Source organism: Didymella exigua (genome assembly GCF_010094145.1).
Source record: "Didymella exigua CBS 183.55 unplaced genomic scaffold M421scaffold_2, whole genome shotgun sequence".
Classification (NCBI taxonomy): Eukaryota; Fungi; Ascomycota; class Dothideomycetes; order Pleosporales; family Didymellaceae; genus Didymella; species Didymella exigua.
Genome location: NW_022984776.1, coordinates 227,478 through 249,575, shown reverse-complemented (window position 1 = coordinate 249,575; position 22,098 = coordinate 227,478). Strand labels below are relative to the sequence as shown.

Below are 22,098 nucleotides of genomic sequence, written 5' to 3'. Positions count from 1 at the left end.
CTGGTGCTGACGTATAAGGAGAAACATATGAGATGCCAGAAGGTGTGGGGTGAGCTGTTTGAGCAGGGCTCGAGATCGATATCGTGTTATTCTGATCGAGTACAAACCACTCGACTATGCTTATTTTTACATCTGGAGCTGAAGACCACATTCTCCTCATGCCACAGCATCGAGCTGCCACTGCGGCTGTCCTTGTCTCCACGCATCCAACTCTCCAGATCCAGGCATCTCAGTGCCGTTGCTCAGCCGCAGCCGTGGAAATATCTTGCCCTCGTATGAATACGATGGCTCCTTCTTCGCCAGATCCTCGTTGACCAGCACCAGAGCACCAGAGTGCCAACCCGCCGCGCTTACCCTGAGGGAAAAGTACGCACCGAGACCGTCCTCACCCGCATCCTTGTCCCATTCGCGCGCTTCCTGCTCGATCCATTCGCTGACTTCTCCCTGCACGACTGGGTCTTCGCTGAACAGCTGCTCACGCTGCCGTGCCTCTGTATCCTCGTTGGGCGAGCTGTGGATGACTTGTTCGATCCAGGCCTTCTTTCTCGGGTCGAACCATACTTGTCGGCCGTACGTGTACGCGTGTGGTAATATACGCCCATTGCGGTTGAAGCGGTCGTACGTCACGCCTCGCGCCTGTCCTTGTGGTCCTTCTTCTCCGAGGCCGAGGGCGCCACATGCCTGTAGTTCGGTCCCGTACGAAGTAATCTTGCCGTTTGAGTGAAGCGCGAGGTAGTGGTAATCTCCAAAGGCTACGGAGATGACATCGTTGTTTTGCAACGCCGGGATCCTTTGAAGGCCTCCAAATGTGGAGCTTGTGCCTCGAGCGTCCCAGCATCGATGCAGATACTCTTGGTCGGCAGTGATGACTTCCCCGTTCTTGAAGACTGCAAAGCGACGGAAAGAGCCTTGAACGTCGACAGACGACCCTTTTGCGCTTCGCAGATCGCTCAGCTCGAGAACGTCGTCGACTATATTCTTATCGCCGAAGAGTCCACAGAACACTTTGCCGGTGTCAGTAGCAAAGACAGCAAAGTGCTCCAGGATGATGTAGTTGAGCACCTCCCCAACTTCTTGACCAAGAGCCCTCTGGTCCTCACTCTCTCGCTCTTTTCCCTTCGGACGTCGGTAGCTTGTCTTAGGTACTTCGGCATTCTCAAGTACAAGCATGGTGTCGGTATCGCCATCGTTAGGTCCTCGTTCCACAACGTCCCAGACCACAATGCCTACACCTTGGACATAAGCAGAGCTACGACTCCAACCTGCGATAACCTGCTGTACGTGTCCAAATGCTGAAGGCTGCTTGACCGCTGAACTTTCACTAGCTTGTTCGCGCAAGTCGACATGAGCGAATTTGACTTGCAGTGCGGCCTTCTTTGCGTGGTACCATGACCAAATCTTTCCATTATCTGAAAGCCCAAGTATGTGTGATCTGCCCGCAGAGAATTGGCGGATCGCAGTCGAAGGCTCGTGGTACTGAGACCCAGAGGCTGAAGAGGGGAACCCTGCAGGGAACTTAAGAGGAGCTATTCGATCATGAGAAGCCAGAGTGACTTGACCGTCGAGTACGCCGGCGGTGTGAAGGGTACCGTTCGCGGTGAGGAGTGTTGTTGACCAACCGCTGTGTATTGTTAACTTACTCCGCAAACATCTGTCTCACAAACTCCATCACTTACCCGCACTGCATGTCCGCTATGATGCCCAGCTGTCGAGTATCCTCCATCTCAGTTGGAAACGCGCAACTGATCCTGCCTCTCCCCCTCATTGGCCCAGGTCGTCGGGGCAGAAGCATAGGACCTCGAGGCATTACCTCGCTATAGCCATGGCCCAGACGGCTATGAACGTTGCTGCCCCATGTAAAGACGTGGCTCTGAGTTAGCATGCGTCGATATAGCTTCTGCCATCGCACGCCGTCATGCTGAACAACTGGCTGGTTCGGTACACGGAAGACACTGCGTGTGGCGAAGCTCCAGTACGCGGGATCAAGTCGAATGGAGGGTTGCTGGAAAGCCTTGCATGTGCTGCAGAGTGACAGGAAGCTCTTCGCGTCCAGGTACGGGAATACGAGAACAAGAATGTCAAGCGGCAGATCTGTTATGGATGTGGCCCTGTCAGCCATAGTGAGAATCAATCAAATCAATACAGAGTGTAAGAGTCAAAGGGGGGTTCAGATCATCATTTGCAATCTACAGTAAGACATGTGTACGAACGCTGCAGCCTTGTGTCTGGACCCTGTCAGTCGCAGCTGCCAGATGACGTTGCGGGCAGTGGCCAGGCAGGAGTGGGTCGCACCTGCCAAGCGCGCCATCACCGTTCCGGCCTAGTTAACACGACTTTTGAGTCAATGGCCTTCACGACTTCCTATCAAAATTCCGCGACGCCAGCCCAGTGGTGACGACGGACATAATACTACTCACACCAAACTCGACTTGGCTACAGATATCGCCTGGATATAACAAATTTCTGCACGGAGCTTCAACGTCCAGGAATTCTGAACGTACCCCACTACAGCGTGCAAAGTGTACCTTGTCGACGCGCCACGTTTGGAGATGCCAGCCGAGTTCCCGGTCAACCCAACCATGTCTGATCAAACAACACAAGCAGCGCCTGTTCCTGCTGCACCATCTTCACAGCCTCAGGATGCGCCGGCTGCCACAACAAACGGAGATGCCAAGACCACAAAGCCAGCCGAGGAAGCACCAAAAAAGCTTTCACCAGCAGACTTGAAGAAGCAAAAGCAAGCCGAGAAACAAGCGCGGAGAGCGCAGCAAAAAGGTCCAGGGGGACCGCCAAATGAGCCAGGAGCGCCCAAGGATGGTCAGAAACAATCGAAGGAGCCCAAACAGGGCGCAAAGAACGAGCAAGCTAGGCCTATGCCTATTAGGAGACGGCCTTCTCAGTCCCATGTCCCAATCCAAAAGGAACCCGAGAAGAAGAGCAAGAAGGAGTCGAGGCAGGCTGGTGTTGGGTTGTTCTTTGGGCATCTGTACAGTCAACCGAAGCAACAGTCGATGAACGGAGCAGGGAAGGATGTTCATCCGGCAGTCCTGTCTCTGGGATTGCAGTATAGCAGCTACGTGATCTGCGGTAGTACTGCCCGCATGGTGGCGATGCTTCTGTCTTTCAAAGCTGTGATCGAGTCATATCAAACACCCCCGGGCACCAGTCTGGCACGGCATCTTACGAACCACCACCTGAGTCCTCAGATCGAGTATCTCAGAAGCTGCAGACCGCTTAGCATCAGTATGGGGAATGCTATTCGATGGCTGAAGGATATCATCATCAAGATCGATCCTTCGACCCCTGAGGCAGAAGCAAAGCGTGATTTGTTGGAGGAGATTGACATCTTCATTCGTGAGCGCGTCACAGCAGCTGATAGACTCATCCGCGACCTTGCCGCAACAAAGATCGAACCTGGGGATGTCATCCTCACGTACGCTTCCAGCTCTATCGTAGAGCAGGCCATTCTGCGTGCTCACGAGGCTGGCACACCATTCTCCGTCATCGTCGTCGATTCAAAGCCACTCTTTGAGGGCAAGCAATTGGCCCGGAAGCTGGCGAACGCTGGCGTCAAAGTACGCTACTATCTCATCACTGGAGCGTCACATGCCATCAAGGACGCAACGAAGGTGTTCTTGGGCGCACACGCCATGATGTCTAATGGTCGCCTGTACTCCCGCGTCGGCACAGCCAGCGTATCGATGCTCGCGAGCGCACATTCGCTTCCTGTTATCGTTCTTTGTCAGTCTGTTAAGTTCACGGAAAAGGTCGCACTTGACTCAATCGTCGGCAACGAAGTCGCGCCGGCCGAGGAGCTACTGTCCGAAGCCGAGCGCCGCGACTTGCTGCCCCTCAAGTCCATGTTGCCCAGCAGCAGGAACGCCAGCAAGAACGACGACAAAGCTGCCGCCGGCGAAGAAGAGAAGCCAGACACATCTGACGTGCTGAAGTGGATTGCTGAGGCGAAGAATCTGCATCATCTTCAGGTTCTGTACGACGTTACGCCAGCCAAATACATTGACATGGTCATTACCGAGTACGGCGGTTTGCCACCTAGCTCGGTTCCTGTTGTTCACCGATTGAGTATGAATGTCTAAACCCAGTTGTTGGATTTCTTTGCTTTACTCGTTCATCTGAAAGCTGTTGCTAATAGTTTTGTCAAGGGAACGAGGACTAGCTTGGTCACTTCGAGCAAGCATGCTTTCTGGCTGGCCCATTTCTATACGAGATCTCATAGGTACAGTGGAACTCGATGTCTGCGCATCTGGGGTGTATCTCTACTGCAGCGACGGGACAAGGAGCAAGAGAGGATGGAACATCGACAGCGAGATATCAGCGCAAGTCCCCCGTGACAACGTCGGGCCGCCTAAACCACTGTGCTCTTCCTTTTGACCACCAACTTTTCGTCTTCTCAAATCACTGCACTCCGCTGAGAGCGTGTGGGTGTATTACGGCCAGGCTGTCTTGGCTGCCTGGATGGGATCCTGCCCAGTTATGTAATTCGCGCTTGCTCCACTCGTTATATGCAAGTTAGTCGCTCCTAGAACTCCTAAAAGTGCAACCCAAAGAAAGGCACTAGCTATTTCTAGCTGTTGTCAGGCCCCTCGGGCATGTGGCCACAGGCCACCTCTGACCTGAGGTGGGATGACGATATGTACTGTTCCGGCCACAGGCTCACTATCTGAGCGAGCATTGATACCTTTTGCGAGGTTGCTTGGCCGAGTGGGTCGTAGCCCGGTCCTGATAGCTGTGGCTTGGCTAGGCAGCCAACACACCCTCAGCCTTGTCTGCTCCCCATCACTTCATCTCCGCCATACCTCGAACGAGGACCGCAAATTCACACTGAGAAGATAACTCGAGTCATCTCAGAATCAACCACAGGCGGCATCAATATAGCTGTCTTCAGTGCCGCCTGCAATTTTCCAGGCGGAATCTGACCGCATGAAAGTCGCAATGGCTACAGCATACGATGCACATCCACTAGTACACGACGACAACACAAATATACGAGTAATCGAGCTTCTGCACGACCACCATCCGAGCGAGACTAACCCACCGATCTCTTGCAAGCTCCACGTGGTATTCCTCAAAGATGCTCCGAAATACACAGCACTCTCTTACGTGTGGGGTTCTGAAGAGAACATTGAGCACATCTATCTTGATGGTGTGACCGTGCCCATCCGCTCGAACTTGTGGAGCTTCTTAGCCGAATCTCAAAGAGCTAGGTTCTAGGGCTACCTCTGGATCGACGCGCTCTGCATCGATCAGTGTTTTGTGAAGGAATGCAACCACCAAGTAGGCATCATGGGTCAGATCTACCGTCGTGCAGAGCTGGTCATAGCATGGCTCGGCCTCGGTTATGATGACGCTCTGAATCACCTACCGAAAGCTTTGGACGATGCCACTGCAGAGCTTTAGCCTGAACCTGACTTCAACGAGGAAGCGCCAGAAACAGTAGCCCGTGCACTTCTCAGAGGCTGCCTTGAACGTATCTCTCGAAGCCAATACTGGACTCGCTTGTGGATTGTCCAGGAATTCGTGCTCAATTCGAGGCTCGAGATCAAGTCGGGCAGAGGCAGTCTCAACGTTGACGCCATTTTTCAGCGCTTGGAAGACTCCTCAGTCATACTGACTGCCCTTGATGTTCATGATGCTCATTTCTCCGTCCCAGCGTGGCACGTAATCATCATTCGTTACCTGCGTGGCACGCAAGACCACCATTGGTCCAAGGGCTCTAGACTCATTGGAGCCTTCAAATCTTCACAGTGTGCGGACGTCCGTGATTGTGTATTTGGATTGATGGGACTATTTCCCGAAGACGAACTCAGGGCCTATCCCATCACCGTCGACTATTCACAATCAGTATCAACATTATTTTTCCAGCTCTTTGAGAGGCGACAGCAGCAGCGCCTTGGCTTTAAAGACATGGATTTCGGTAACGACACCCTGGTTGAAAACATGGACTTTGGTAACTACACCCTGAGGGGTTTCGCAGATGTCTTGCGCGAGGCGTTTGAATTGCCTATTGACTTCGGGATGGAAGACGGCGTCCCGTCGTACTTTCTCTGCCATCCGGTCCGAGGCAGGTAGCCTCGATCCTCGAATTGACATGAGTTTGACATGATTCTGATGATGAGGGATCTGACTGGCCTCTTAGCTGGCCCTCGACGATCACGGCACCAAGCTCGCAGGCGATCATGCCCAAGTTGCTTCAATCAATTCCGAGTACCGTGTGCGGCACTAGACGCAGCATCAGAAGCCAAGCCACGCTCACCTCGACACTTCCGCTCTGTTCTCCCAAAAGGCTGGAAGACCCCGCAATGTCCAGATATCTGGGACCATGTGCTAAAGTCCCAACCCTTTCCTCTCGAAGGCGACTTCACCCCTGCAAGCCGCGACGAACCCGACAAAGACGATCAAGCAGCTCGATGCTTATGCAGAGACATAGCATCGACTTCGAAGGGTATAGCTCGGCACTCAGTGTTTTCTCGACCCTTTGATACCGATGTGGCCGAGCGGGACCCGCACTGAGGACTTTGCTTCTTGTGTTCTGAAAACGCCGGAAGATGCGGTGAGGCATGTGGTCTGCTTTTCGTGGCGGATTGATGAGGGTGAGGATTGGATTGGGGGTTCTCTGATGGCGGAAGGCGCGCTCGCAGACATGCGTGATGGGGTACACTGGGATGCGTCTTGAGGCTTTACATGTTCGTTACTGGCACAAACTCCGTGCTAACTTCGGGTCGCTGCGACCTTTGTTTCGGACTGTCGTAAGGCACAAAGACCGTGGCATTTGGACCGCTGGAAAGAACTAGATTGTACATACAGAAAGAAAAGTGCGGAGGGTATCATCGAGACTATCTAAACAGCAAGCTGAACGGCCCTACACTCCACTCATCTGGCAACGGGACCTACACACACACACCCATCGCTTGACCACCCGCTTCCCACCTACCCCCTCAGTGCTGTGGCCGATACTCCATCCCCCCACTCCGCTGATATCCATCCCTCCCCGCCGGTCCCGCCCAGCGGTTACTCATCTCCTCCCTCCCCCTAACCTCGCGCTCATTCTGCACCGCAACACAGCAACAGCAACAACACGCCTTGACGCAATCCTCACCACAGCTTCCGTCCAGCTTATACAAATGCCGCACCCGCGTGCGCTGCAGCATCGGGAGCACCCAGCCCAGCCCGACGCCGCACGCAAGTGCCACGGCAACACAGTGCGCATTCGTCGCCCCGTGGCCCAGCAAATCTGTCGCGTCTGCCTTGCGACTCTTCTGCCCCAGCCGGTACGCCGTACGGCCCGAGAGCACGCACGGGCAGAACAGGCCCGTCAGGCACAACGTCACGTCGGGTGTGCAGCTGCACAAGCCGTGCTTCCAGTCCTTGCTCGCGTCCAGATCCATGTTGGGATGCCGGATCTGGCCCGGCTGGTGTAGGGAGAAGTCCAGGCCGTTGGGCCCGCTGAGTGCGGCGGGCGAGAAGACGGCGTGCGGTGTTGAGACGCTGTGGGAGGGGAAATCGTGTGGGGAGTAGGGTGCTTCGTCGGTGGGGAGCGCATGGGTTGCGTGCCGGGTGTGCGAGGTGTAGGAGGCGTTTGGCGTGTCTTTGCGGATGGGGGCGGCGGAGATGGGGGAGATTGGGGTTTTGGAGGGGAGCGCGCCGGGGGAGTGCTGCTCGCGTCCGGAGCGTGGGCTCTGTGGGATTGTGGGCATGCTTGGTTGTGTGAGGTTTGTATTGATGGGGGAGAGGTTGCTCATTTGGCGCGCGTGCCGGCTTTGTTGAGTCGGCGATTGTGCGGGTGGTGCTGGTTCTGGCTGCTGCGCGGGCTGGGCTGGGTCGTCCTGGCCGCCGACCACAGACTCGACTAGCATAAATGGCAGGGTCTGCGCCTCTGGCGATGACGGTGATAGAAGAGCTTCTTCATCACGGGGGTGAGACGAGGTTCCGTAAGCCTGCTGTGATTGGCGTCGTGTTGGCGTGTTCAGCATGTTAAACGTGGACTGTGGTCGATCATCGATGGGTGTGAAGACCGGAGACGACGGAACCGTCGGGTCATTCGATGATGTGTAGTATGCTGATCCATTGTATTCGATTGGAGTCGGAGCGTATGAGAAGCCCCTGTGATGTTGTAAGGTGACGTTGGTGTTGACGACCGGCTGCTGCGGCTGACGTTGAGCTTCCTGATACTGCGGCTGACGTTGTACTTCTTGATACTGCGGCTGAAGTTGTACTTCTTGATACTGCGGCAACCTCTGCGCAGGTTGTGTTGTTTCCTCGACAGGAGCCTGCCATGAGAATCGCTGATGCTGGCGCTGTGTCACCTGAGGCTGAGGTTGCTGCGCCTGTCGTTGCGGGTATGTGTTGAATCGAGGGTCCATGATGTACCAGACAAGAGGTACGGCCACCTCGGCTTAGACTACAAGCAGCCAAAATAGAAGTTCCTATCTGACGAGCAGTCGATCCGTATGCGTGGGAGGTCAATAGCTGATCAGCAAAGTGACACTTTCGCCACGCTTCAAAGGTTGTCGTGAGAACGAGGCTGAACAACGAACAGCTGGGATGTAGACGTCCAACATCAAGAGGGCCGCAAGAGCTAATATCTGCCACATCAAACCCGCATAAGCTATGCATGAGCACAAGAAAGGGCCAGGGCACCATCCAACGTGCTGCATTTGAGCCGCCTTCCGCTCCGGTTGGCTCTCTGCCGTGATCCATCGGGCATCTTAGCACTTCCACGAGCAGAGATTCGAGGAGCTCCCGCCGTACAATGACTCTGCTTTTAGTCGTGCAGTGAGGCGCAGGCGCGACCAATTGATATCCAGAGGTCAGTTTCTGATGTGTGACAGGCTGGTCGTTGATGTGGATCCGGCGCTTGCGCAGACCAAGCTGACCAATGAGTGCGCGCCATCAACCACCTCGTATTGGGCTCGCCAGCGTTCTGGAAGCGATCATCGAAGAAGATGAGGTGTCTGGTGAGGCTTGGGTGCCGATTCTGTCGGTTTCCAGGCGGTGCGCACAGCCTCTGTGGCTCTTGCCGTGACTTGCGACGTCATGCGTGTCTCGAGCTCAACGGAAGAGGGTGGATGTATGGCTGAGACTGCGCCTCGGGTACTTGCCAACGAGTTGCATGTATATCAAGGCTGTCAGAACCAAGACCTATTAGACCGTTCACAAAGTTGCGCGAGTGATGACTCTTGTTTATTCGCATAACTTCATGAACGTGCATTGCAGGATCACTCCCAAAGATATGCCGAGGTTTGTGTCAGCTATTGCCTGGCCTTGGCCAGGTTATCGTCACGTAGTGTTCATGATTCGTAGTTTGTTCTTCATCATCGTGCAGGGCGTATGTGGTGCCTTCAATTCCAAGCGTGCACCTCTGTAGTAATACAAGCTTCAAATCTGATAGAGTGATCCCAGCTCCACATGGAGGGAATCTTGGTAGGTGATAATACAAGCTTTGGCCTACATTGTACGCATCGGTCTGTAAGGCCCTGCTAACGACGTCTTCGACCGCCACGATCTCGACTCCTCGACCTGCTACGACGCCGTCTCGTGTCTGTGTCGCGATCATCCTTGCCGCGGCGGTCATCTCGGTCACGATCATCCCGGTCTCTGTCCTTGTCTCTGCTCCTGCTTCTCTCCCTGTCCCGCTTCTTGCTATCGCGTCTCTCGTCAGGATCAACTTCTTTATCGTCGCCACCGCCTGGTACATAGCGGTCAGAGTCCTGGAATCGGCTCCCTCGCTCTGCGTCACGAGTGTTCCTAGAATCTCGACTCTCACGCACGCTCCCGTCTCGTGCGTCCCAGCGATCGTACTCTCGGGATCTGTAGGTGCGCGGACGATCACGGCTGTCGTCGCGCCGGCGCCGACTGTCATCCCGTTTACGGTCACGGCTATCGCTGCGCTTGCGGTCTCGGCTGTCGTCCCTTTTACGATCTCGACTGTCCGGACGCTTGCGGTCGCGATCATCGCGCCGTTCGCTGCGGGGAACGTATCGATCGATGGTTTCAGGGCTTCTTGAACGTGAGTGGTGGCGGCGGCGGCTTCGGCGGGCGTCGCGGGATCGTGAACGAGAAATTTTGCGGTCGCGGTCACGATCATTCCGTCGCTCGGGGCTGCGTGATACTCGAGACTTGCGACGGCTGGTGTGAGTGTCTCTAGAGCGGCTTCGGCGTCGGTCGTCGCGGTCTCGTTGTCTGCTGTTGTCACGGTCTCGTTGTCTGCTGTTGTCACGGTCTCGTTGTCTACTGTCGTCACGTGGCCTCTGTGAACGTCTGTCATCATCGCGGCGAGAACGGCGGTCACCTTCGACGAAAGAACCGCGCCTATCATGGCGGCTACCGCGGGATCTCGATCGAGATTTGCTGTGTTTCCGCGCACTGGTGCTCTGAGCGACACTGTGTGAGCGCGATCCACCGCGTGTTCTGTCAGGCTTCAGAGGCGGAGGCCGGTCCCATCGTGACTTGGTGTCGTCAACTGGCGGTGCATCTTCCATTGGTGTGTCTTCATCCTTACTGGCAGGCGGGGGCGTTGTGGGCGTGGGCGGTTCTTTACTTGAAGACTTGGCAGCTGGAGAAAGCGGCTTGCTGTCGAGTCTTGCCAGTCTCGCTGCGGCTGGGTCTCGGGGCTTGAGTGTACCTGGGGGCTGTGCTTTCTTGATTGGCGGCTCGAGGGACTCGGACCTTTCGAGAGTAGGGCGTTGTCTTGACTTCTTCATCTCCTCGCTTTCTTGTAGCAGCAGTTGCAGCGCAAGATCATCATCCACTTTGATGTCCTCGGGCCTGACCGGTCGTGTGCGCTCGCGTGACCTCGTGCGGCTCCGGCTTCTGCGCCTGTCTCGGTCGCGATCCCGTTCACGGTCTCTGTCTCTGTCTCGACCGCGGTCCCGGTCTCGACTGCGACTCCGCGTCCTGCTGCGTGCGCGACCTCCGCGGCTGCGTCCAGGGCGACTCTGAGCCAGCTCGGCCTCGATGCGCTTCTCGCGCTCGCGGTCCTCTTCGCGGATCTTCTTGAGACGAGCCTCACGCGTGGCCTCGTGCTCTTCCCGCTCCTTCTTGATGCGCGCACGCTCTTCTTCCTCCTCCTTCTCTGCGCGCTCCCTCTTCTTCCGCCGACGGTCTTCGTCTTCTTTCTGCTGGGCCTCGCGTGCCTTGCGCCTTTGCTCTTTCTCTTCCTGGCGCTTCTTCTCGCGTGCCTCCTCCTCCTCCTTCTGCCGGCGTTTCCGCTCCTCTCTCTTCGCCTTCTCTGCGCGCTCGCGCTCGCGCTCCTTGTCACGTTCCTGCTCGAGCTTGGCTTCCCTTTCTGCTCGACGAGCGTCGGCCTCGTGCTGCCACTGCTCCTCCGTCTTGCTTCCGCGCTTCTCCTCTTCGGCAGCGACTCCAGCGCCGACTTCCTGTATGCGGTGCTCGCGCATCCTGGGCAGGCCTTGCTCCTCGATCAACTTGGCGAGCAGGGTGTTGACGGTGTGCGTGATCTTGCCGTAGATATCGCTGCGCTCGCCGGCGCCTTCGATCAGCGTGGCAGCGACTCTGGGGTCCTTGGACAGGAGCGACGGGTTGCGGTCGGTCTCGCGGTCGACGAGCTCCTCCAGGGCCGCGAGCAGGTCGGCTTTGGCAGGCTGCGAATAGCAATTAGCCTGAGAGCGAGCAGCACTATTGATACACGTCGACGTACGCTGGCCTCGAACTGCGCCAACAGGTCCTTACGGATGCTGTCATAGTGTCCCTTCTTGCGAAAGGTGTGCGCGAGGTTGTCGATGGCAGTGCGCTGTGCCTGCGACAGCGGCAGCTCTGACGGACGCAGCTTCTTGCGGAGTGCGGCAGGCCCGTCGCCGTCCAGCGTGCGTTTGCGGCCGACATCTGCCATGGCGAGTGGGCAGGGCGCAGGCAGGGCGCAGGGAGCCGAGGTGCGTGGATGCTCGTGCTAAAAGTGGCCGCCAGGTGCTGGACTGGTGAAGGAGGCGGCGGTCATGTGCAAGCGAGTGTGTTGGGTCGCATGGCTGCGAGTGAGTGCGTGGAGATTGCTCTGTGGCTCTCCGGGGGAGGAAGTCGTCGAAGATGGCCTTGGCGCGCAATCACGTCGCTGATGGTCCCTTGCGCGGGTGGAGCGTTAGTCAGCCTTGGCAAAGTCCATCTGAGCTCCCGCGCGAGAGACTCCACCCAGAGCGACCGTGAGGAGCGTCGCGACCACAACACCGCCGTCCTACCCGCTACTCCTGCAATCGCAGCACCCGAACCGACCCGCGCACGCACTCGCACTCGCACTCACAATGGTCCACAAGGTCCTGTTCTGGAGCGGTCTCGGTAGGCTTCCACATCCGCCGTCCGCCTGCGGCCTGCTAACCACCGCCTCCCCTCGCAGGCATCGCCGCACGACTATGGCAGCTCGGCATTGAGATGCGCCCGCTGTTCAACCGCGAGTCGCTCTGGGTCTACCCCGTCTATGCCGGCATTGGCGGCAGCTTCGGCTACTGGCTGATGGGCGTCGAGCACCGCCAATACAAGTACCTGGCTAGCCGCCGCGACACATTGCTCGAGAAGCGCGCAAGGAGGAAGGAGCGCGAGGAGGCCGAGCACTCCTAGACAAGATGCACCCTAGACAGGATGCACGTCTGCACCCGCGCCGTGGATGCTGTGCGAGAGGGTAATCAGAGACAGGAGGCAGGCCATTGGCTGTCCTGTGCTGCATGTGATGAGACACGAAGCGTGCGACTGAGCTCGAATCTGCAGCATTCGTTCGCCAGACTCAATGGCACGCTGGGGCACGTCTACACGTACGGCAGGAGAGAGGGCGTTACTTTTGTACTCTTATCGTGCGTTCGAGCTGGGGACTCGCTCTGTACAAAATCCTCGAAACAAAGAATACAAAAATACCTGTTCAAACCGAAAGCATGGCTGTACAGCTTCAGCCTCAAAGTGCGAGATATTGCCTAATCCAGCAAGTTGTGGCTGCTGCTGCTGCTGCTGCTCCAAGAGTCCAGAGTCCAAGGGAGTGCTTAGTGCGCATGACTCTTGCCCTAGCCACACGACATGTGAACTTGGTACTTCGTGAATGCTCAACATAACACTCTATCCCTACGGAAATGATCTGATATAAACCAGCGACGGCCTTCAAGGTCACTCACTCTCTGCCGAACCCCTCTGCCTCAGCATGGCCTCCGCACCTGACTTCTTCCTTGCCCTAAACAGCAGCAGCAGCAGCACATCGACCCCAACGACCAACGGCCCCCTGAGAGCCAAAGGCATTGTCGTATTTTCTGGAGGAAGTGCTGCAAACAATCTGGTCGATGTCTTCAACACCGTGCGAGAAGACAAGACGTGTCCCTTGAGCTACGTGATCCCTATCAGTGACAACGGCGGGAGCTCCTCTGAGCTTATACGCGTCTTCGGAGGCCCTGGTTAGTGAAGACCACGTCAAGTTGTACAGCTTACTGATAGAAGACAGGTATTGGTGATGTACGGAGTACGTGTGCCCCTGCAACAGACAAAGGGCGTGATACTCACCTCAGCAGGTCGTCTCGTGCGTCTGATTCCAGATGATCCGGACAACGACGAAAGCGAGAAAGCCGCCATCAAAGCTTTCTTCAATCACCGATTGCCAAAAGAGCACGTCTCAGCAAAGCAAGAATGGCTTCAGATCGTAGAAGCTCAGCATCCAATCTGGACCAACATCTCCACGGCGAAGAAGGAGCTGATACGTTCGATGCTCAACCACGTAGCATTCGAGATCATCAAACGCCTCAGGCCGTCTTCCACTTTTGACTTCTCAGGTGCGAGTATCGGAAATCTGTTCCTAACTGGGTAAACAATGCATCACCACGAATCCCTCGGCCATCAACGTCAGAACAGATGCTGACGTCGACAGCGCCCGCCTCTTCACCGGCTCCTTCGAATCCGCCATCTACCTCCTCTCCAGCATCTGCTCCGTACCCTCGCACACCTCAGTACTCCCTGCCATAAACACAAACTTCTCGCACCACATCTCCGTCGGCCTCGCAGACGGCACCACCATCAGCGGCCAAAACTCAATCTCCCATCCCTCCCAGTCCACAGCCCTAGACGCCCTCTTCCCCCCAACCCGCGACGAAGTGGAAGAACACGACCTTATCGAAGACGCTAACCTGCCCGGCTCGCTCCCCACGCTGCGAAAACAGTACATCGCCTTCTCCAAAGCCGCCGAGGAAGAGCTCCCCGCCCGCATCGAGCGGCTGTGGTACATCAACCCGTACGGCCAGGAAATCCGCCTCGCCGCGAACCCCGCCGTGCTGGGCGCGCTGTCCTCGGCGCAAGCAGTCATATACAGCATCGGGTCGCTGTATACATCCATCGTGCCCTCGCTGGTGCTAAAAGGGATCGGCGCCGCGCTCTCGCAGCCCTCGATACGCGTCAAGATCCTGATACTCAACTCGACGCTCGACCGCGAAACAGGGCCCTCGTCCGCGCCCTACACGGCGCTGGACTTTGTTGCCGCAATCGCAAAGGCTGCGCTGAACAGCCAGAACGCGTTTCCGCCCGAGGCCCCGCGAGACCGCTACCGCGACTTCGTCACCCACGTCATCCACCTCGCGGGCCCGGGGACGCCCGCCGTGGATGCGGGTGCCCTGCGCGCGCTGGGCATCGAGGCGATTCGCGTCTACGGGCGGCGGGACGCCGACGACGGCGTGGTCAGGTACGATGAGAGAGCGCTGGTGCAGGCCCTGGAGGTGACGCTGGGGAAGCGCGATCCGCGCGTCGTGTCGCGGCGGAACACGGTGGATGCTGGGAGGGGATGAGGGGGGATGATGAGAGGGGGTTTTGGATGCTGGGAGGGAATGAGGGGGCAATGTGAGAAGGGGGTGGTGGTTGGACGCCGACAGCCTTGCGTTTGTAATTGTGCCTGTACACAGCGACTACGACGCCAAGAATCTCATCACACCAACGCTCGTACAGAAGACTCCAATCTCAGCGCTCTTGAAAACACACACATACACACACATACACACATATATAACACACACACACACACCGCCCAACACAATCTTTAGAACGTCTTCATTCGTGCGCCGCAGGACCCGCGTCGTAAGAGGTCGTGACTATATACAACCGCGCCACCCATATTACTATTACCGCGTCGCTGTACCAAGCAACCACCAAGCAAGGCGCCGCATAGCGACGTATCTTGAAAAGGGAATGAGAAAACGGGAAGTTGTGGACGCTCGGTACGCGGCCAAAGAAGAAGGTAAAGTAGTACAGCGAGGGTATGAAGATGAGTATCGTACAGGAACCGCGTCCCTCTCAAAGAAAAGATAATGCCACTGAGGCGCCAGAAATGCTCAAAGCGGTAAAAGAAAAATGCAAAGCTGAAGCTTCGACGTGCCAAGGACGGCGGACAGAAACGGGGTTTAGTTGAGGGGCCGCTGCACGTCCTCGACGCCGCGTTTGAGCACGTCCTGGACTCTCCACCGCGGCGGCGCCGGCTCCTTGGGCTCGCCCAGCGTGCCCGTCTTCTCCACCAGCTCCTCCGGCAGCGCGCCGCCCGCGACGCCCGAGCTGAACTTGAGCTGCAGGATGTCGCCCACCTCGTCGCACGCGCTGAGCATGCGGTCGAGGTCCTCCTTGGTGTGGGCCGCGCTGACGCAGAAGCGGGCGCGCGACGACACGAGCGGGGTGGCGGGGTATCCGACGACGACGACGGAGATTTTGCGCTTGAGCATTTCGTGCGAGAAGGCGGGCATCTTGGCCGGGTTGTACAGCATAATGGGGATGATGGGCGAGTCGTCGTGGCCGTAGACGATGAAGCCGAGGCGCTTCAAGCCGAGGCGGAGATAGCGCGAGTTGAAGCTGAGACGCTGCAGGCGCTCTTCACCCTGACCGGGGATGATCTCGCCGTTGATGATGCGGAGGGCGGAAGCAATCTGGACAAGGACTGGGGGCGTGGGGGACTCGGCGTACAGCATGGCGGCATTGGTGGTACGGAGCTTGTCGATGATGGCCTTGTCGGCTGCGAGGTAGCCGCCATTTGCGCCGAAGGACTTGGTGAGTGTGCCCATGAGAAGGTCAACTTCGCTGGGTGCAATGCCGAAGTAGTCGCAGACACCGCGTCCGCGGGGGCCTACGCCGCCGACAGAGTGAGCCTCGTCGACAAAGAGGAAGAACTTGTACTTCTTCTTCAGCTCGATGATGCCGGGCAGGTTGCACATGGTGCCTTCCATTGAGTAGAGGCCCTCGACTGCGACCAAGATCTTCTTCCACGGACGGTGTGTGCGGGGCTGGCCTTGCGAGATGGCCTCGCGCAGCTTACGCTCGAGATCGCGCATATCGTTGTGCTTGAACATGGTGACCATGGCGCCAGAGAGACGGGCGCCGAATCGAATCGAGGAGTGGTTCAATTCGTCCGAGATCATGAGGCAGCCCTTGCCGACGATTGTGGGGAAAGTGGTGGCGTTTGTGACGAAACCCATGGAGAAGACCATTGACGCCGGCTTGCCGACGAACTTGGCAATCAGGTCCTCAACCTCGACTGTAAGCTCAGACGTGCCTGCGTCAGCGCGTGGGCTGGCCATTGTGATGCCGTGCTTCCTGATGGCAGCCTCGGCTGCGTCAGCGCAAGGACCTTCAGACTGAGCAAATCCGAGGTAGTTGTAGGAGCTGAGGTTAAGTGTCTCGGTTGTGGTGCCTGTCATGGTGAAGGTGTTGTTCCCGTCGTCCGACTTGCGGTCGAGCAGAGTGATGAAGCGGCCGGGGACACCAGTGGTGGGCCGTGAGAAGCAGTCGTTGATCCTCATCTTCAGCCTGCGAGTATAGAAATTATCAAAATCGCTGTTGAGCGGCGCATAGCCGTCCTTCTCCTGCAAGTGGCTGTAGTGCTGTTTCCTGAAGCGCTTGCCGAAGAAGTCACGCACATGTCCGAATACTATTAAGATCAGGTAGCTGATGTAGGTCGTGAGGAGGAAGTAGTATGGCGGCTCGTCTTCAATGGGATCGCCGAACTCGCCCTCAAACTTGCTGGTGTAGCGATGCGCCTGAGAACCAAGGGGGCCGAACTGTGCTTGTTGCCGGGCCAGTCGCCGCTGTTCCTCGGGCGAGAGAGGCTGGAAGAGCGTCTTGGGTTCAGCGGGCATCTTCTCGCCGGTGGCTGTGGTGAGGCTGATGGACGGCAGGGATATCGAGGCCGTGTTGATCTGCTGCGGCGAGGGCGAGTTCAGGAGCGCCTGCTGCTGGGCAATGAGGGCTTCGCGCAGGGCAGCAGCTTCGGACCGGGCCTTGGGCGAGTTGCCGCCGAACAGGCTCGTGAACTTGTTGCCCTTGGTGAACGAGGCCCGGCGCGGCTCTTCGCGCTTTTCGCTGAGGGCGTCGGCCGAGGGAGAGATGGGGGAGGATGTCGCGAACGGATTGATTACTCTGGTCGGCATGGCAGCGGTCCCAGCGTGTTCACGGGCGAAGACTGCGGGCTGGGGACTCGGGTCGTCTGCGTCGGGCGGCGAGCGGCGAGCAGGGCGTGTCGGTGGGAAAGGGGGTTGACTGCTGGCGGGCGACGATCAGCACACGACTCGGGGCGAGCAATTGGCGGCAGTGGGGACGATGGTGAGGTGCAGAGGGGAAGCGCAAGAAGACATGAAGCGGAGGGGCGGAGGGCGGAGGTCGGGGGCCCGTTAGAAGACGGTGCATGCCAGATTATGGATGCGCCCATGTGTCCATGCACCGATGCAGCATCGGCACCCTCATGCCGCGCACTTCCGAGCCCCAACCCTAGCAAATCTCGACGGGAAGCTAAGAAAGTCCACCTACGTGATTGACCCTGCAAATGTGTGGGTGACGTATGGGCAGCAACTGCAAGGGCGGGTGTCTTCCCCAGAAAGCGCAGTAGGCTGTTGCTGTTGCTGCTGTTGCTACTGCAGTCTATACGGTGGTTGCGTGCCTGGCAGGGCCGTTGTGCTGCTCCACAGGCTCAGATCGGACTTCGCCTCGCGCCAAGCCCCAATCACGATCTGTGCTTGGTGGCTGGTGCTGGTGGCTGGTGCTGGTGGCTGGTGCTGGTGCTGGTGCTGGCGGCGCACTCCGGCAGGATTGGCAGGACGGCGAGGATGCAAGTGGGCTGCAGACGGACTGTGTCGCGTGCAGAAGCTCAGCAGGCAGTGTGGCCGTTGCAAAGGGGCTTCTCGCTTTTCAGGAGCAAAATTGCCAGTACCAAGTGATGGTTGCGCGAAATGAGCAAGCCCCATTGTGCTCCCGCCCGCCGTCGCCACTCGCAGCGCCCCTGACTTGGGCTCAAAGAGTCGAAGCTTCGCTGATCGCGTCCGCGCCCAGAACCTCGATGCCGCACCACCGTTGTCGATGCACCATGTCGGCATTCACGTCATGACACGCAGAACCGCACGGTCAAATTTGCTTATCAAAGGGAATTGGTGCCAAGCGCCCATCGCCGTCGAAATTCGAGCCCTCCGCAGCCCTCCGCAACCCTCCGCCGGCTCTGGGTGTACGCTCCACAACAATCACAGTGACACGGCCTGCCGCCGTGAGCCCTCGTTACCCAGGTGCCTGACTGCCGTATCACCATGCCCTCGTTTGAGATTGTACGCGGAACCCCCGGCGGTCCGGACTCTGTGCGAAAAACCTGCCTTTTTTGAACAAAGTCACGCGCTTCGCACTTGGCAGGGCCCGCCTTCGTACGAGGACGAGCGCATCTGATCTGCGAGCAGAGAGCATCGAATCGTGTCGTCTCTGATGAGACCACATCGTCCCACGCCGAGTCACAACGGGGGAATGCACACCAAATTTATCACCCCCGAGTAATTCTACGCAGACCAATCGCTGACCTGCATGGCCTTCGCTTGACTCACTCGCAATCCGGTGATTGCACATTATTATTGGGATTGCCATCAATAGACCATCTTTTGGGATGCGGGTCAATCTCAATTTCCACCGAATGTCTGCACGATATAAGATAGTCGTGCCCGCAACGAACATCTTCACTCCGTCATCACTTTCAGGCGCCGTGGCTCGTCGTGTGCGTTTGAAATGATATGTTTTTGCTAAATCTGCTATAGAGATATTTGACTATTTATTTAGAACCGAAGAAAGCAAGCTTTCAGCACGCCCAGCGGCTGCGTCCATTTCCAACCCCCAGAAGATGTCACAAACGAAACGGCCATCATCTTCAAAATCCTCCTCCGCCGGCAAAGGGTTTGAAATCGCAACAAAGGAAAACGCTTGCAACAAAAGGGCAAAGAAAGAACTCCACCAACATTGAACAATAAATCCGCAGTGAATCCACCACATAGCACCCTCAAACACCGCGACCCGACAACCACCCTTTGAGGTGGTGGCGCAGGTTCCACCAGTCCGCCCTTGTATGTCCCATCCTTCCAAACCCAAGCAACGCCATGTATGTAACCGATACCGTTTATGGTTTTCGTTCAGGTTGCGTTACTGGATCTGTAAAAATGGAGGTAGGTTGAATGTCCTCTGGTCGATAGCGACAAGAGACTGAAGAGGAAGAAATCCAATAAGAGGATGCAATATGTCGAGCGCTCTAAGCCAATATAATATGCAAGGGAAAGCAAACACATATTAGGTACGGCTGACCGACAAAGCGGCACTGCGCGTACTCGCATCTGTTTTAAGAGCGAGCTCTGGACGACACAACACTTTCGCAAAGGCAACGATGACAGGGTATTAGCGCGAGCAAAATGACAACATCCAGAGACCAGGCCGTCATTACATCTGGTGGTGATGTTCAGGCGACAGGCCCGAATGGTCGAGCGAGCCAAATGACACTAGATTCTGCATGTCTAGGTCATCAACGTTCTCTTCCATCATAGGCGAACGGAACGGAAGGTTGAGGTTCTGCTTCGAGTACATGTCTGTCATGTGAAGCGTCTCATCTGACATGCCCTGATCGTGAGGCATGGGATATACATCCGCTGAGCCATCACGACCGAACGAGTTCAGGGGCGGCGACTGGTTGGCGATGATAGGGTCATGGTGACCCATTGGTGGCATTGGCGAGTTCAAGGCTGCCGAGTGGGGCGGTGGGCCCATCGGTGTGTGTACGTACGGCGGGATGTTGTACTGTTGACCAAAGTTGGAAGCAGGGATGCTATCGTTCTGAGGTCCAGACGAGTAGAATGATGGTGTGCCGTACTCCGACGGTGAGTTGGTTGTTGTGGCTGACATGGGGTACTGGCGGTAATCGCCCAGGCCATAACCAGCGGAGGTGTCAATACTCAGATGCGGGCCGATGGGCCCTGATGAAGAGTGAGGAACAGGGGCAAAGATCTCTGGGTTTGGGATGTACGGTGACGGCTCGGGCTGGATCATGAACGACGGCATAGGGTTACGCAGCATCGAGAAGTCAACTGCCACAGGTACAGAGCGAGAACGCTGACGCTTGTGCCCGCGCGGTGGGAAAGGACCTGGCGCGAGGTGGGAGTCATGAAACATGCCACTGTGGGGATGTACCAGGTGGTTGGGTTGTGAGGCAGGACGGAAGTTGATTGGCGAGACGGGTGCCGAAACCGCAATGGCATGGGGGTCGTACATGTTATGTCGGTTCTGAAACGCTTCCAGTGAGACGAGTTTCGCCAATTGTCCGCTCAACACCTTGGGGTGGCCACCAAGATGGTGGACCAGAACTTGCGATGCCTGCTGTTCCTCGGTGAAATCGCCGCACTGGAAGAAGCCTCCGGAACCAGAAGAGTCCATGAAGAAGTTCGGTGGGCGGTTGAGCTCCACAACAAGACCTCCTGGTCGCTGAGAAGCACCTTCCGCGTTTGTGGCCATATCTCCGTGGTCAAGGGTGATGTTCTTGATGTAGGAAAATGGGTACTCGATCTTGTAACCAGCTGAGTCGTTGTTGATGTAATATGTGATGCAGCACTTCTCTGGTGAGTAGAAGATGACTAAGTCCATAGCAGACTGGCCAACTCGCCTCCAACTACCGACGCTCAGAGAGCGGACTGAGAAGTGAGTGATGACTGATGCTCATTAGCGCCACTCTATAAGGCAGATGCAGTATTATCACGTACCAACTTTGGAGGAACTGGTGTCAGTGTTGAGAAGCATGCCACTGCCGTACGGTATGCCACCAGTACGGCCAAGGAAGCTGCTGCCAATTGACTTGCCAGACTCCATAGCCTGAAGGGCAAGGTAGCGTCTCATGGACTCAGGGATGTCATTGCAGTCGTCGCCGTTCTCGATACTCTTTTTAGCAATGTTCTTTATCTTGGCTCGCCTGTGGTCGTGTTAGTGGAATGGTTCCGTCAATCTGACAACGCACTGTCGCACCTGTTCTGGAACCAAATCTGGACTGAGCGCTCAGTCATATTGATCTCACTCGCTATCCTCTCGCGGGTGACGGCGGTGGGAGTAGGGTTCTTGTTGAACTCGATCTCTAGGGTGACTAGTTGATCCTGGGTGGCCCTCTGACGCTTCTGGTTTCTCTGTTGCTGGGTGAGGGTGCTCTTGCGAGGAGGACGGCGTGCGGCCGAGCTGGAGGAGGGGTTGGGGGTTGCGGCGCCGCCAGTGGCGGTTGGGGAGGGAGTGGAGGACTCCATGACTTCGTCGCTGGATTGCATTTTGAAGATGTGAAGGAACCCAGACCGGGATCGGCGGATGGTGTAAAAGGGTCAGGGGGGTATAGAAGGGAGCTGTCAAGCTACGCGCTTCTTTGTATCAATGTTCGTGAGGTGTCGTATAGAGTAATGGTTCTAGGCAAGCGGATATGCGAAGGTATAAGAGCGTTGCGAGGCGTGCGACGATTCCAATTGCGCGGGTGCAAAGGGGTTCACGTGGGAGTCGAGGCTCAAGCTACCGTCCAGGCGCGTATTTGAGTCTTCAAGGAAGTAAGTCTGCTAGCCGGGGAGCAGGTGTCGAAAGATGATCGTCCAAAAGCGATTCTGAGCCGGGAAGGAGTGGAACGGGGCTGGGGAAAGCTAAGGAGCGGACAGGCAGGGCCTAAGGATGGGGTGGAGAGGAAAGGAACGTGGGCAAAGGCCGAAAGGAATGGCGGCACTTCGCAGAAGTCGACAAGAGAAGGGAATGTTACGAGAGTTCGCAATCGCACCAGACGTGAGGTTGCTGACACCGACAAGGCGATGGATTAAGACAGAGTCGTGG

The 22,098-nt window shown here is 56.8% G+C and overlaps 9 protein-coding genes across 9 annotated transcripts; 4 read left to right on the top strand and 5 right to left on the bottom strand.

Moving 5' to 3' along the window:
• Positions 1–44: 44 nt before the first annotated feature.
• Positions 45–2,211, bottom strand: M421DRAFT_415582 (uncharacterized protein). Its single transcript, XM_033590753.1, has 2 exons — positions 1,677–2,211; positions 45–1,621 (listed from the first exon to the last, which is right to left on the bottom strand). Exons 1-2 carry the CDS (start codon positions 2,117–2,119, stop codon positions 157–159), a joined length of 1,908 nt encoding a protein of 635 aa, XP_033453473.1. The 5' UTR covers positions 2,120–2,211; the 3' UTR covers positions 45–156.
• Positions 2,212–2,378: 167 nt separating this feature from the next.
• Positions 2,379–4,551, top strand: M421DRAFT_415581 (IF-2B-domain-containing protein). The gene has a single exon (XM_033590752.1). The coding sequence runs from the start codon at positions 2,550–2,552 to the stop codon at positions 4,095–4,097; it is 1,548 nt and encodes a 515-aa protein (XP_033453472.1). The 5' UTR covers positions 2,379–2,549; the 3' UTR covers positions 4,098–4,551.
• A 2,152-nt stretch (positions 4,552–6,703) lies between these two features.
• Positions 6,704–8,793, bottom strand: M421DRAFT_415580 (PLAC8-domain-containing protein). The gene has a single exon (XM_033590751.1). It carries the CDS (start codon positions 8,379–8,381, stop codon positions 6,957–6,959), a length of 1,425 nt encoding a protein of 474 aa, XP_033453471.1. The 5' UTR covers positions 8,382–8,793; the 3' UTR covers positions 6,704–6,956.
• A 289-nt stretch (positions 8,794–9,082) lies between these two features.
• On the top strand, positions 9,083–9,441 carry M421DRAFT_192142 (uncharacterized protein). The gene has a single exon (XM_033588005.1). It carries the CDS (start codon positions 9,191–9,193, stop codon positions 9,383–9,385), a length of 195 nt encoding a protein of 64 aa, XP_033453470.1. The 5' UTR covers positions 9,083–9,190; the 3' UTR covers positions 9,386–9,441.
• On the bottom strand, positions 9,325–12,041 carry M421DRAFT_415579 (uncharacterized protein). Its single transcript, XM_033590750.1, has 2 exons — positions 11,678–12,041; positions 9,325–11,621 (listed from the first exon to the last, which is right to left on the bottom strand). Exons 1-2 carry the CDS (start codon positions 11,867–11,869, stop codon positions 9,498–9,500), a joined length of 2,316 nt encoding a protein of 771 aa, XP_033453469.1. The 5' UTR covers positions 11,870–12,041; the 3' UTR covers positions 9,325–9,497.
• Positions 12,042–12,173: 132 nt separating this feature from the next.
• Positions 12,174–12,896, top strand: M421DRAFT_415578 (uncharacterized protein). The gene is made up of 2 exons (XM_033590749.1): positions 12,174–12,306; positions 12,365–12,896. The coding sequence occupies exons 1-2, from the start codon at positions 12,273–12,275 to the stop codon at positions 12,583–12,585; spliced, it is 255 nt and encodes an 84-aa protein (XP_033453468.1). The 5' UTR covers positions 12,174–12,272; the 3' UTR covers positions 12,586–12,896.
• Positions 12,897–13,153: 257 nt separating this feature from the next.
• On the top strand, positions 13,154–14,774 carry M421DRAFT_51940 (UPF0052-domain-containing protein; the record flags this gene model as incomplete). Its single annotated transcript, XM_033594983.1, has 4 exons — positions 13,154–13,400; positions 13,448–13,465; positions 13,515–13,803; positions 13,868–14,774. 4 exons carry the CDS (start codon positions 13,154–13,156, stop codon positions 14,772–14,774), a joined length of 1,461 nt encoding a protein of 486 aa, XP_033453467.1.
• A 430-nt stretch (positions 14,775–15,204) lies between these two features.
• Positions 15,205–17,770, bottom strand: M421DRAFT_192171 (serine palmitoyltransferase 2). Its single transcript, XM_033588006.1, has 2 exons — position 17,770; positions 15,205–17,502 (listed from the first exon to the last, which is right to left on the bottom strand). Exon 2 carries the CDS (start codon positions 17,391–17,393, stop codon positions 15,384–15,386), a length of 2,010 nt encoding a protein of 669 aa, XP_033453466.1. The 5' UTR covers positions 17,394–17,502; position 17,770; the 3' UTR covers positions 15,205–15,383.
• A 1,928-nt stretch (positions 17,771–19,698) lies between these two features.
• M421DRAFT_653 (uncharacterized protein) lies at positions 19,699–21,557 on the bottom strand (the record flags this gene model as incomplete). The annotated part of the gene is made up of 3 exons (XM_033596233.1): positions 19,699–20,957; positions 21,009–21,214; positions 21,268–21,557. 3 exons carry the CDS (start codon positions 21,555–21,557, stop codon positions 19,699–19,701), a joined length of 1,755 nt encoding a protein of 584 aa, XP_033453465.1.
• Positions 21,558–22,098: the final 541 nt, after the last annotated feature.